We start from the raw sequence: 15,203 nt of genomic DNA, 5'->3' as shown, positions 1-15,203 counted from the left end.
ACAAATGCTATTGTAAGAAATTGGAATGTTGCTTTGCGTGCCTTTACCGGCCCTTAGAAGCATGGAGCACTCCATTGTCTACAATGGAGCTCCCAACATTCCAGTGTTGTAATATGCATTCCGTCACAACGCATGCCTTTACTTCACAACGTTTTTTTTTTTGTGGGTTTTTTTGGGGGGGGGGACCCCTCCCCACAACTCCCCTTTTGGAAGGTCATGAATTTTTTGGGGGTTTTGGGGGGGAAACCCCCCCAACCCCCCTTTTTTAATTATACCTTAACCACGCATGCGTTGCAACGTGAAATCTATTACCATGCATAACCTTTACCATGAAAATGCCTTTACCTCGCATATCTTTACAACGCTTTTTTGTTGATAAGTCATACTTGGTAAAGGCATATTTTTGATAAAGGTAATCTCCGATGCCTGCCCATGTAGGCTCGGATAATACACCATTGCATAACCGTTTTCCACATATGACATTTTTTCAGTAGTTTAACAGTTAACACCACACTGCAGGGGCAGAGCTATGTCCCCAAAGACAATATTCCAAATACATGCGCCCTCCCCTCTCCAGCTCGCTTTTTTTAATGTAATACCCCTTCCCTGCGTCACATGTAATAAAGTGGAAGTGTCTTTCCGTTTCAAATTACCTCCACATCACAACTGAAACAGATTTTTATTTATTTATCTAATTATTTTTTTGGGGTGAGGGGGAGACCCCCCCAACCCCCCCTTTTTTAATTTTTCCTTCAAAAAGATACTACGTATCTCTTAGTAAATGTGTACGTGGTAAAGACTATTAGTGGTAACAACGCATGCGTTAAAATGCATGTGTGTTAATGGATATGCGTGGAAACAGTTATGTTTTAGTGTCCGTTTTCAGTTTTAAATCAGTTGTTTTAACTTTATCTTGCATCCATTTGAAATTTGAAATAATCTTTTTTTTTGCAATTAAATATAGGTACCACAAATCTTCTGTAGAAGAAAGCACCTGTATATTAAAAAAAATGTATACTCATTTTTCATCCTTTATTTACAGGATCATCAACTGAAAATTCAAGTCGCCAAGCAAGTTACGTACAATCAAAGCGGGGTAACAGATTATTGAAATTTGGTGGCTACATTTACGGTAAGGATCGTTTAACTGAGCCCAGGAGTCATTGGAGGTGCGTAGAATATTTCTCATCACATTGCAAAGGCCGAGTGGTTACTCTGGGCGACATAGTGGAGAGGTCCACAGAGCATAACCACTCTGCCTCTGCAATGGAGATAGAAGTAAGGGAAAATCTACAGCAGATTAAATTTTTGGCTGCCACCTCCAATGAACCCTGTGGCTAAGTTTTACGGGAAGTTGCACAAAACATCCCCATGCATGTTGCCAGTAACATGCATGGCACGCAGAAGAACTCCAGAAGAGACTTCTTCACAGAGGATACCCCAGACGATTAGTGAGACACTCCATGAAACGCGCCAAATACTACAACAGAGACGCCCTGATCTCTGGGAGGGAAAAATCCTCACTTGATAAGATCGTCTGTGTAGTTAACCACTCTAGTTTGAACAACAAAATTCAGAAGGTACTACACAGGAATTGGAAAATCTATAATGCCTGTGAAGAAGTTAGTGCTTTAGCTCCCCCCATCATAGCATTTAGGAGAAATTCCAATTTAAGAGACAAACTGGTTCATAGCAGACCACGCTCACGCAAAGAACATCAGATGACTATTGATGGACTCCCTCCTATCCTAGGGAACCACAAATGTGGCAACTGCCATGCGTGCCCTTCAGCTATTACCACCCAAACTTGCACCTATGGCCTTAAAACAGCCAAACTGAAAAGTCACACAAATTGCAGAAGCAGTAACCTTGTCTACTTAATACTCTGCCCTTGTGGACTAGGGTACATAGGAGAGACAGGTAGAGAGTTTAGAACTAGACTGTCTGAACACAAATCTGCGATCAGAACGGGAAAAAGACAAGCCCCAACGGTAAGTCATTTTTTGGATCTGCACCACACCGAGAAAGAACTTCGGTGGTTGATATTGGAGAAAATTATCCCGAAAGCTGGACGAGACACAGGCAAAGTAAGAAAAGAAAGAGAATCCTTTTGGATTTTCTATTTTGATACAGTCCGTAAAGGTTTAAATGAAGAAATTGTGTGGCTGGTCACATAATTCCCTCATTACATTCGAGGTCGACCTGCTGGACATATTATCATTAGAAGTTAAACTTTGCACCTACCTTATATGTTTTTGTGTCTCAGTTTAACCAGTATATATACACCCTATCAGAAACATTCCACCTTCTTGAGTGGTTGGTACTGCCCCGATGATCTCTTGTGACCAACTTTTTATTGGCTTTCTGATATTATTGGTCTTGGGCATTTACTTCGCCATTAGTGTATAGTTCACTAGCTGAGAGGCATTACGAATGGACTTGTCACGTACTGTCTTGCGAGCCCAGTCATTTATTAACTGTTCCTTTTCGAACACCCAAGCAGCGGCGTGGCGACTTTACATATACTTCACTCGCCCTTGTTAGCACATTTTAATTTTTCGGGACTCCCACCCATGTATTTATCAAGAGTATTTTCCCCCCCTTTTTTCTAACAATGGAATATTAGTAGAAACTTGGACAGTTATATCAAAAATTGAATCTTGTCTGATACCCTGTAACAGCCTTGCACTAGATAGGCTATTTTTATCCGATACTTTTGGCCCGTACAGTCAGCATATTTACCAGGGTTAGACATCAGGGCGCGTCTGTACTGTGTGAACCATGGATAGCTTCATATTACAATATGGCGCCCGCAATTCCATGCACATTGCAATGGATCGCAAGCTCTTCTCTCGTGACCCCGTGGGACACCTTGTGACTTTTCTCTGGCCAATCACAATTCAGAGTGAGATTTAAAATCCGCGTTAGCATCACGAGTTCCGATGAATTTCCTCATGGTGATGTATGACCCAGATCGACATTCTGCAGTAATCAGGTAAGTCTCGCTAGCAGCTGTCGGAGATGAAAGGAATCGTGTTTCGGACTAAGCGCTGTGCTGCATTTGCTATTCACGAGTGGCGTATCATAGATGTTAGTATCCTTCCAGCAGATCTTTTAAGCTATGATTAGCATGCCCGTAAAGATATCGTAGCGTTCACAAAAGAATATAGCCTTTCGCTATCTGCCTTCCGTCATTTGTGACGGGCTATCTAACTCCACATTAAGCATTTATAAGAACCTCTTTGTAAAACTCCGTATAGGCTGCGTTTAGCTAGTGCGACGGCAGACACATGACGGTATATTAGATAGAATGACGGTCAGGCATTATACTATAAATATATATTTTGAAATATTGCTGTCATCTCCCCAGAGGTACCCTCAGCAGCATTGAGACCTAACCGTCCTGGCGGCTATCATACAGCGGACTGCGCGGAACTAAATACTTGATTGAAGAAGTCCTTACACGCATTTGGATTAGTAAATTCACTACTTTCGCAAATACGAAAGGGTAAGTACTCCTTTATGCTCTATACGTAGGTGGTGTCTAATCTCTGCGTAACGGTAGACACATGACGGTATATTAGATAGAGTGATGGTTAGGCATAATACTAATAACATATTTCTGAAACACTGTTGTCATCCCCCTAGAGGTAATTGCAAGCAGCATTGAGATCGGACCGCCCTGGCTGTAACCATACAGCGGATTGCGCGGAACTAAATATCTGACTGAAGAAGTCCTCACACGCGTTTGGACTGGCAAATTTATTACTCTCGCAAATACGAAAGGGTAAGCACTCCCTTATGCACTACACGCAGAAAACAAAACAAAATTTATTGCTTTATGCAATGTAATGTATTCCAAATAACTGTTACTTTTTTGCTCAGACGCTGATTGCCCTTGAGTCGACTAGACAGACAAGATTGCTCCTGTCCATCATTATTCTGACTAGCATTTTAACTGTTTACTTTGTTATCCAGTTAGTTTGCCTAAGAATTACTTTCTTTGCACTTTTAGGCCTCATTTTCGTTAACTTTCAGGTGAAGGTCTCACATTTCTTTAGTCACTTTTAAGGTTTTCTTCTTTACCTTTCATACATTGTGGCAATATGTTGGGCTTGTAACACGTTTGGGGTGATCCTAGATGTATTGACTGTGGATTTACTTAGGAGTTATGAAGTCTAAACGTATTGTTTAAAATGTTTCCTGCCTCATTCTAAAATTGGTATATTTAATTTTCTACAGAAAACCCCGTCCCATTTTAGGGCTTGTTGCCCCTCCTGTTGGTGGCCCTAAAGAAGGTGGCTCCCCACCGAAACGCGCGTAGGCCTACCCTATCCATCTAGAGGAGAGGTCCCAAGAGACCCAGCACCATCAGAAAAGAACTGTGCCAATTGCTGTCTCTTTCCCTTCATTATTTTGGGGGACTGTGCCAAACCTCTAAATGTTTATTGTTATTTTAAGAGTATGAGTATGACTGATGTATGATTGAGAGTATGATGAGAGATTTGTTTTGTGCTATATTAGTGACGGGGTTATGTACATTCAAAAATAAGTGTTTTCTGTTTTGTATATTACTAAATGAATATGTATGTGAAGTGTTTATAAAATAATGGATGGTATTTTCTAAATAGATCTTACTCAATTGAAAAAAAGTGGAAAAAATAAAAATGGTTACTAAATAATACCTTATTTTGTTTAAATTTTCAATCAATTTATTATGGTTGGCAGGTGAGAACTTGTACAAGTCTCTGTTAAAGTAATATAGGTCCTGATAGAGTTTTTCAGATTTCTTCTTTTGTTGCCAGTAATATGCCCTCAATCCCCAATTTAAGGTGCATGATCCAAAGAACAAAACAGGCCATCAATCCACACGCAATAAGACCACAAACCTTCTCCGATATTAACATCCCCCCAGAACTGACTTTTCTTTTACATGATAATAATAATCCACAAAAACGTCTTCTAATCTTCTCTACAACACGTAATTTGGCCACCCTTGAAAATACTGAAATTTGGATGATGAATGGCACTTTTAAGTCCACACCCCATCCTTTTAACCAAATTTATACTATTCATGGCAATATTAACAGCACAACTGTCCCCTTAGTATTTGGATTACTGCCTGACAGACAATCTTCCACTTACACTGAGTTTTTATCAGTTATAAAAACCAAAACTCTCAACAAAAGTCCTAGGAAAGTAATTATTGATTTTGAGATACAAATGATAAATACTTTTATTAAATTATATCCAGAAACCCAAATTCAAGGATGTTTTTTCACTTTTCCCAGGCGTATTGGAGAAAAATACAGAAAACATCCTTAGCAGAGGATTATGTGTCAGACAGCAAACTACAATATGAACTTAAAAAACTTACAGCTTTGTGTTTTGTTCCTCCTGATTTTGTAGATGACTTGTACACTACAATTGTTCAATCAGATTATTTTATAGCAAATGAAGAGAAATTGGCACCTATTTTAAATTATTTTGAGGGAACCTGGATTGGTAATCTTAGCAGGTCAGGTTGCAGGAGGAAGCCAAGGTTCCCCATTGAGTGGTGGAACTGCTACCTAACTTGCTTAGAGGGAGGTGCAAAGACAAACAATTCCATCGAAGGATGGCATAACTCGTTTAATAAATCAATTGGTAGGAGTCATCCAAACTTTTATCATTTCTTGGAAATTTTTAAAAAAGAACAAAGTTTCCAAGAAATGAGGATGGCTCAGTCACTTTCAGGTACTCTAAATCCTTGAGTGACACGACGTAGCAAAGAGATGAGTGAAAGACTCCAATCAAAATTGGAACTATTTCCTTTAATGGGCATGTCTGACTACCTTGAAAGTATTGCGTATATTTTTCATTTCTAGCTACCTTTTCAACCATGTGAATTGATTGCTTGTTTTACTCAACTTCCAAAAGATTTAATTGGCATTTTTCAAAATTTACCCAATTACCTCCCCCCAAATTTTTTTTCACTATCTTGCCAACTTGCTAATCTTTTTTTAGAACTGACTGTACATTAGTTGTGGTTTATTACTTTTGTTTCCCAAAACTTATCAAATTTGCATATTTTTGACTATTTACAAAGTTAGGCAAGGTATAGTTTAACAAATGTGTCTGATTTCGTCTAAGATTGCTTTTATTAACAGTTTATTAGCCAGAAATGTTTTGTGTAAAAGAGTGCATGTTACGGCAACTTGCATGGGGATCAAAGTGTAATAAATAGAAATTAAATATCTAACTCACCACACTATTTGAATTAATCTCAAACATCTTTCCTTACAGTAAATGTAGCTCCCACATTAAGATCAAATCCTAACCGCACCCCGTCGTCATGCCATTGCATTTTGAGAGGCACCACCAACTGCAAAAAAAATGTACAACAATGTGCGACTTGAACATTTCTAATAAATTAAAATGTTTTTAAGTTTGAGATTACAAATGTATTTGTGCTTCATTTAAAATTAACTGATAACTTGTTTGGAAAAATTTCTTGAAAATTATTTACTCAATAAATAATTCTTTTAACTGAAAAATGGCTTAATCTTTTTGCTTTTGTTTTTTTTATTTGTTAGATTCATAGTGACATATGTTTTACAAAGATATAAATTGTCTATTAGGTTATTAATAATTGCATTGATCTTTATTTTTAACGTTAATCGATTATACTTTTTTTTCCCCCAAAAATTTAAAACACTTGTATTTTTTAACTCCATGTGAAAAAAATACCTGGGTATTAAAAACACTACCCTACCCAATACCCCTGTATCCCAAGCATCCTGCTCCTAAAAGTCAGCGCAGTAATTTCATGGTAAATATTCTTCAAAGTTTTTCTCTTAAATAAGGAATACACACGTACAATTTAATACTCAGGGATTTTTTTTATAAATAAAAAAAATACTTGGGTATTAAAACACGACCCCACCCAATACCCCTGTATCCCAGGCATCCCGGTCCTGAACATTAGCGATGTAGTTTTATGGTAAGTATTCTTCAAAGTTTTTCACATAAATAAGGAATAGACACTTAGAACTAAATTTAATACTCGGGGATTTCTTTTTTCCCCTTCTATGAAAAAAATACCTGGGTATTAAAAGACTACCCCACCCAATACCCCTGTATCCCAAGCATCCCGCTCCTAAAAATTAGCATAGTTATTTTATGGTAAGTATTCTTCAAAATATTTCTCATAATTAAGGAATAGACACTTATAATTAAATTTAATACTCAGGGATTTTTTCCCCCGCTATAAAAAAATACCTGGGTATTAAAAACACTACCCCACCCAATACCCCTGTATCCCAGGCATCCCGCTCCTAAAAATTAGCATAGTAATTTTATGGTAAGTATTCTTCAATTTTTTCTCATAAATAAGAATTAGAGACTCATTAATTAAATTTAATACTCAGGGATGTTTTTTTCCCCACAAGGAAAAAATACCTGGGTATTAAAAACACTACCCCACCCAAAACCCCTGTTTCCCAAGCATCTCGCTCCTAAAAGATAACGCACCAAAAGGATAGCGTACTATTTTCTTTAAAAAAATATTAATTCTTGTTAAATAAAAACAATTACTTCTTTAATTGAAACATCCAACATATAAATAACTTCAACCTAATAAACATAGCCTTAACCATATTTAGTAAAAACCATCAACATACCATCAACGTTCAATTCTAAAACATAGGTGTCTGAAATTCATTTTCTGTAAAGAGTTTTACATCAAATTGAGAAAGTATGTACATAACATAGCAAAAAAACATTAATTTTAAACAAATCACTTTTATTTACAAATACATTTATTTTTAAGTTAGCTTAAGTTTAACTTTTAAATTATTAAAGTTTAGTTTTCTAACCTGCCACCTACAAGTCTTGCACCAGCAGCCTTTACTTCCACCAACCACTGAAACAAGCTGAAAACACAACTTAGACAGTAAAAAAGGACTACACAAATGACGTTCAACAGCAGGACGTAGCAACGTAGAAGATGATGAAGAAGATGGAAGAAGACTTGCGTGGTAAAGACGATCGTGGAAGAAGAACGCGTGGTGAAGACGTCTACGAGGTAAGTGTTGCGTAGTAAATGTTCCTCGTTGTAACGCCATCGTGGTAAAGGATGTTTCCCATCAGAAACCATTCATTTCAGCATGTGAACACTACATTGATCTAATGCATGCCAATTAACAAACAGAGAATTCAACATTATACAGAACACAGCCATTGGTACTCATTCAGTCGCAGAAGCACAGAACTTGTGGGCGTCCCACACACATCATGGGGGCTAGCATTGGAAGCTCAGAGGGCGCCCTACCCCTTTGCTAGGCAAAATGCACAGGCACAGGGCCAAACAGACATGCCAACCCTCCCGATTCCGGCGGGAGACTACCGATGTCAAGGCTTGTCTCCCGCCTCCCGATAGCAAAAACCCGATTCCTCGGGGTTTCAGCAGACGGGGCTTGGTATTGTGTAACGTGCTAATTCTTCCAGCAATAGTCAGAGTGGCGATTCAGGGGCTCTAGAAAGGGTGAAAAACTAACAAAGCGCCATTAACAAGCGAATGGTCTTTTAAAGACCTGTGAAGTACTCGGGCGGCTGTGTGTGTGCATGGGCTGCCACACGGGTGGGGGGGGAGGGGGATTGTAATCTGAACTGCCGGCAACCTGCCAGGCCAGTGAGTGCAGAACATTTGCATCACCCTCTCTGCTTGTCATTGCGCTCCATGCTTCTGAAAGGTAAGAAAACAAGCATTTACAATGCAACGGTCTCGGCATTGTTAAAGTTAGAGCTATTGGCATTGCTCATGACAATGCCGTTTCTTTAAATGTTTTAAAAACAAAAACAAAAATAATGTCATGAGCAATGCCAATAGCTCTAACTTTACCAATGCCGAGACCATTGCATTGTAAATGCTTGTTACTCCCTGTGAGCTCAGTGCCCATCCCTTCTTACCTACTGAGGCAGAACAGCCCACAGCATCACCACTCGTTCACTCGGGGCACCTAGCCATCCCTTTCGACCGACGTCACCAGCCTCTCATCTCTTGATACACACTGCCCCGCCTGCGAGGGGAGATGTTCAATTTTAAAAGAGAAATGTTCCTCCTCCGGGGAAACATGAAGTAGTAGTTTCGGACAGTGGCTCTGTCTTTCTCTAATGCGCTCTCCTCCACGCAGGCGTAATATGTCAGAGTTTCCTTCCGCACTGTAATCGGGGTCAGTGTCATGGTGTGCTGCAGCGTAACGCCTGCGTAATACGGGCCCTGCTGCATGCTTCCCAAGTGCGTGGAATTGCACTAGTGCTCGGATCCATGTGCCTCCCGTATTACTTGTAAAATATGAGGTGGGTAGAGTAACGGAGAGAAGGAAGAGGGCGGACGTCACTACATCAGAATGTTCATGAGGGAGTTGAGATGAGTGGGGGGGGGGGGGTGTATTCTGCTCAATACGATTAGAGGGGTGCGAGTCTCATATTTTCCGGGCACTCACAAAGGTGCCCCCAATTAGAAAACGTGATACAAGTGTGGGACGAGGATGGTATAAGAGGCATTGGAAGCATAGGGGGTTGTGGGGAGAGGGGGTCAGAGGCATCAGGGGGAGAAAACATTAAATAACCAACAATTTGGAAGACTTTATAGTACATCTAAGCACTAAGGTATCTGCGAAAATATTACCATGGTTTAAACATCAGGTTTGAGTAGCATTAGAGTCCCATCAGCAAGATATTGCCACACGGGTGCCACCTAGAAGGCAGAGGCCGGCTAGCGCCAGTCAGGTGGTGGTATCCCTGTCTTTGCCAATGGCCAACCAAACCTCGACCCAGAAGCCATGTTATGCACAAACACCAGCTGACAAAGGGGGAATCCCAGAAATGTCCTCAGAGATACAACTGGCATGCAGGAGAGGTTTCCCCTTTTGCTGGGAGTGGGGGAGGTACTTGTGCCCCCAGAGAAGGTAACCCTTGGGGTTGACATGGTGCCTTGTAGCCCTCATGGCCTGGTGAAGCGCAATAAATCCCTTGAGACTGCCCCAGGATGTCTCTGCTGCACTGCCTGTAGGCCCAGAATTCTCCACAGCTGGGGAGTCTCCACCAGGTGCTGTTTCTACAAAACAGCCATTCAGAGATGTCATTAGTTGAGAACAATTACCACCAGTGGATGTGGGAATGGCAGGCAGCAGAAGGGTCCTGACTAGCATGGAAGCAATGCCTCTGCCCAGACCTGAACAAGGCCTTTGACATCTTCATCACTTTCCGGTGACAAGCTTCAGTAGCAGTGAGATAGCTCAGGAGGTTAAGTGTTTGCAGCAGAGTTCAGCTGATCAGAGGTTTTATGCCAGTAAGATGGCATGCTGGGTTAAAGAACCTGTTTTACAAACGTGTTTGTGAGAAGGCAGTGCACCTTTTGAGAGAGTGTGTGTGTGTGTTTGCATACGTGCATGCATGGGTGTGTGTGAATAATCACTTCCAAGGTTTAGTGGGACTAGAGTCACTCCCGTCATTAATTTTTTCATCTACAAATCATTGTTTTCAGCTGTGTTAGTCTAATGGAAGCAAAGCAGGACTACAACCCCCAGAATGCATAGTGTGGTCACACAAAAGTACAGGACGGGAAACTGTGTCCATAATGACACAGGATGTGTTTCAGTCTCTCCAGTGCCAAGGGCGAGTGGAGACACATACTGTGGTGGTGGAGAAGTAGAAGAAGGACACGTGTCCGTAGACGAGAAGTAGAGGGAATGTAAAAGGAGCGAGTGAGGTACGGAGGAGAGCTGCCCCCCCTGCGATACAAGAAGAGGGGCATGTGTAGGTGAGAGAGGCGTTGGAAGCCAGAGGACATCGGCACTCGTAAAAGCAATACAGTGACGAAAAGACTGCATATGGAAGACACCGAGCGACTGAAGTAGTGAATGGCCATGTGGAGAGAAGCGGGGAGAAGGAATGAACACGTGGGGCAGAAGCAGAGGTTAGAAAGGGAATCGAAGTGGAGCGGGGGAGGAATAGCTGTTCTTGTGGGAGAGACGTCGAGTTTAGAAGGTAATGTAGCTGGGGAGAGGACTGCGCGTGCAGGAAAGTATATGGGAGACAAGGGATGCGCACCTGGGAGAGTAGAAGAGCGAAGAGGAGGCATGTGCGGAGAGGAGAGCCCGTGAAAGTGCATGCGTGAGAGAAGACGTGTGGAGAGGAAGCGAATTAGAGCGGAAGGGGAAGAAATGCGACGAGAGGAAGGGAGTGCGCACCGAAGCGGAGAGCGGAGGGCCCCGGAGAAGGGGCGAGGAGGGACAGGGAGATTGAGAGGGAGGGAGTTTTGCATTTCCGGCTTACATAAAAGGCCCAATTATTCGCCCATCTTTGCGTCACTCGCTGCTCCGCCGCCGCGCGCTGGCACACACGCGGCTGGCAGGCACCAATTAATCTGTCCCTGCCAGCCCACGACGCGCGCCAGGGGCTCCAAGACACACCCGCCTCCCCTTCAAATGTATTATTATTTTCCCTCCCTTGAAATAAAAGGAAAATGTCAGCTGCGCCCCCCTTATAGAGTGGTCTCAGGTCTGCACCCCCTTGCTGCCAGGCTCGCCGGGCCCTCCAGATCTGCGACCCCGATCGTGGCGCGAGCTGATGGAGTATTCATGCGTGGAGCGGCGCCTCGTGCCAATTAAGATTCCTTTATCCTCCCATTCTTTTTATTTCCGAATGTAATGAACGGCCTGCACTCTACATCTCTCTAGAAACTGTCAACATAATTAATCTTCTGTTCACAGCTCCAGTAACAAGTCCTAAACAAGGAGATCAGGTGAGGGAGCAACGCCGGGACACCACCGCCTTTCTCCGAGGCAGAGAAGAACTGCCTCGGAGAAACGCAGCCTCGGTTTCGGATTCGGGGGCGTGTTTCTTTTTCTCTCCTCTTGCCATTGGCTGGAGGAGAGAAAAACACGCCCTGCGAAAAGCAACGAAAAAACACGCCCCCCGATCCGAAAAGGACGGGGCTTCAACGGAGTGACTGGACCTCTTCTCCAGTGGCTGGCCAGCATTTAAGAGGCCAGCCAATGGAGAACAGGAGAGAAGAGGGGCGGGTGCAAGCCCCTCTTCTCAAAGTCACTCAAAGTCATTAAATCTCGGAGCGAGACTGCGCAAGCGCAGCTTTCGCAGCCGAGACCTAAAAACGTGCATTTGCGTTTCAAATTTCCGATCCTGCAGCAGCACACTTCCAAAGCCCATACATGACAGTAACCCGATTCAAGGCCCCGTTCCCCCGATTTTTTTTTTTTAAAGAATCTCCCACTTTGCTGTTATGAAATGTTGGCATGTATGAAACATACCTGATCTCATTGTAGCTAGGAGATTCCGGGGGTGGATTTCATAATTCATGAGCGGTCCCTGCTGAGTATTCACTCCTGCCACTGTATGTTTGATTGTGTGCTTGGTTTGAGAGTGTATGCGCCTCAGCGAGTGTGTTTGTGTGTCCGGAGAGTGCCTGCATTTGTGAAGGTGTGTGAGTGTGTGTTTTATGTATGTGCGGGTGCATGTGTATGGCCCTGTATTGCTCACCCATGAGCATGTGTGCATTGTTGCGGTTGTATCTACACGCCTATGTGCCTTCCCTGGTTCCTATGTATGTGCGCCTTTGAATGGCTGTGATTTCCTAAATGCATGCAGGTGAGTCCCCACCCCTGTGTATGTCCCTACATTTCTCTGTGCATGTTGTGGTTCTGTACACAGACGTGTCTGGATCAGCAAGATGGATGCTCAGCCCTTACACTGGTCCAGTCGATCTGTTTCCCCTCTGTATTTTTTTTAAGGGATGGTTGTGGGTGCAGTTTTATTGAGTCAGCTGAATTCTTGTGGCCTTCAGTTCCTTGTCAAGGTGTTGCAGATTCCAAACTGCTCAGAGCACACTTTGACTGTGCCAGTCATTGTTAGAATAAAGCCTAGTAAAAGCAGATCTCGGTCAGAGTTGAAGGGCCAGCAGGGGCAGTTTCTCCTCTAACTTCTTATTACTCTAAATCCTTTTTGTTTTCCCATTACTTTAGTTAAAATCCAAAGCAGCAGGTAAAACATCTGCTTGCCTGGCTAGTTTTTTTGTATGCACCATCTCTTACACATAATACAGTGCTCCTTAAGGAGTCTCAGATCAGCCACTCCATTAAGATCATTGTATGAGACACGCATGGTCTGATGAGTTCTTGTCATACATGTGCACTGTGTGTCAAGAGGTATTCAATGTTTGCACAGAGAGGTGTTGCTGTGGCCAAGCCAGGATTTACTTCCGGGTTTTGATCTGGTGACAGTGTCTCATTGTTTAGGGAGCTCAAGCTGGTGAGACACATACAGGGATGTTAGGTCCCAGATAGTGCTCTGCTACCAGAGTGCTCATGCTGCTTGTCCTGAGGAAGGTGGGATGGTGTGGATCTCCTTGGCTCCCTGCTTTTTTTCCTTTCATCATTTTCATTTTCAGCAGTGTGTGGCGATATATGAAGTCTCACACCAAAGTGTTTGCCGCACTACAATGTACAATGGATTTACGTCTTCATAGTGCCAATATAGGCAACTCGCCCCCCAACATGGAGACATAGCCTGCACAGCAATAAAGAACCACACGAGACTTGTTTGCTGCAGGTTTATTTCATATATTAATTATGTTATGTTATGTTATGTTACGACTATTTATTGTGCGCACAGATACTCCAGCCAAGGAGCGTCCTGGCGCAGAGACAAGGTAGCACGTAACACAACCACAGGCTAAAAACAGATACTAAAAGACAGCTAAAACAAGAAGGTTTTTATAGCCCTCCGAAAGGTCAGAAGGTCCTCCAGCACGCGGATTTCAACAGGCAAGGAGTTCCATGCTGACGCAGCCATTACCCTAAACGAGCGGCCTCCCATGCGGCTAAGCCTAAATCTGGGAACCACCGCGAGGGCCAGACCCTGAGAGCGAAGGCTACGGGCAGGGACATAGAAAGACAGACAACTCGACAGGATTTCCGGGCCTGTACCACGCAAGATTTTAAAAGCAAGGCACAATACCTTGAAGAGGATGCGCTTCCTAACCGGAAGCCAGTGTAGGGAGCGAAGGACACCTGTAACTGAGCAGAATCTGGGCAAGCCAACGATCGCCCTCGCCGCAGCATTCTGAACCCGTTGTAAGCGGGTTAGTTCAGCCTGGTTAGCCCCGGCCAGGAGAGAGCTGGCGTAATCCAGGCGGGAGATGATGGTAGCCTGGATCACCAGCTGCCTGGTCGGGGCGTCAAAGAACTTGAGAACAGGTCTCAAGCCCCTCAGGAGACCAAAACAACAGGCCGCGGTTCTTTTAGTATGGCCTACAAAGGAGAGGCCCGCATCCAGCCATACCCCCAGATTTTTCACTTCCGATACCGGGATCGGAGTAGGTCCCAACTCTGAGGGCCACCAGTGGTCACCCCACAGCTCCACTCCCTTCCCGACGACCATCACCTCTGTTTTAGTGGCGTTTAGCTGAAGGCAGTTGCCTGTCAGCCAACTAGCCACCGCCTTCAGTCCGGACTGAAACCTGGGGGCCTCAATCTCCGCATCCCCACTGAGAGTAACCGCCAGCTGAGTGTCGTCAGCATATGAGACCAAAGTAAGGCCCCACTGCCTAGCGACATCCGCCAGCGGTCTCACGTAAAGATTAAACAACGTGGGACTCAGCGAGGACCCTTGCGGAACCCCCATGGCCAGTGGTTGGTAGTTGGACTTGAAGGGAGGGATGGCAACACAGAAGGAGCGGTCATCTAAAAAGGAGCGGAACCATTGCAACACCTGACCGCCAATGCCAGTCTCCTCGAGCCGACGCAGGAGGATGCTGTGGTCTACCGTATCAAAGGCGGCGCTAAGATCTAACAAAATAAGCGCCGCCGTTTGACCAGCATCCAACCTTGCCCGGAGATGTTCCACCATCACAAGTAACGCAGTTTCCGTACTGTGCCCAGCACGGAATCCGTTTTGTGTGGGGTCGAGGGCATTGGTCCGAGTCAGATGTTCAGACAGGGCCAGGTTGACGTGGGCCTCCGTGATCTTGGCTGGCCAGGGTAACAACGAGATGGGGCGATAGCTCTCAGGCTTGGAAGGGTCCAGGGTGGGCTTTTTAATGATCGGGGACACCACAGCTTGTTTCCACTTAGATGGAACAGTTCCCGTTTCCAAGGAGAGGTTGACAAGGGAGCATACGGCTGTACGCCCCATAAAAGCTT

General features: G+C 43.7%; 1 protein-coding gene across 6 annotated transcripts in view; it reads left to right on the top strand.

The window, feature by feature from the left end:
* The first annotated feature begins 7,936 nt into the window (after positions 1–7,936).
* The window catches only part of LOC146811587 (membrane-spanning 4-domains subfamily A member 4A-like), a 321,638-nt gene continuing 314,371 nt past the window's right edge, over positions 7,937–15,203 (top strand). For 4 of the 6 annotated variants that reach the window (XM_085618566.1, XM_085618562.1, XM_085618572.1 and 1 more), the window contains exon 1: positions 7,937–8,065. Coding sequence is in view for 2 of the 6 variants with exons in the window: in XM_085618570.1 (XP_085474696.1) it covers positions 7,988–8,065 (78 nt within the window). In the remaining 4 variants the exon portion in view is untranslated. The remainder of the gene's footprint in view (positions 8,066–15,203) is intronic. The other 2 variants (XM_085618570.1, XM_085618571.1) reach the window with 2 other exon arrangements.

Source organism: Triturus cristatus, chromosome 7, assembly GCF_964204655.1.
Source record: "Triturus cristatus chromosome 7, aTriCri1.1, whole genome shotgun sequence".
NCBI lineage: Eukaryota > Metazoa > Chordata > Amphibia > Caudata > Salamandridae > Triturus > Triturus cristatus.
This window is presented reverse-complemented; position numbering and strand designations above follow the sequence as displayed.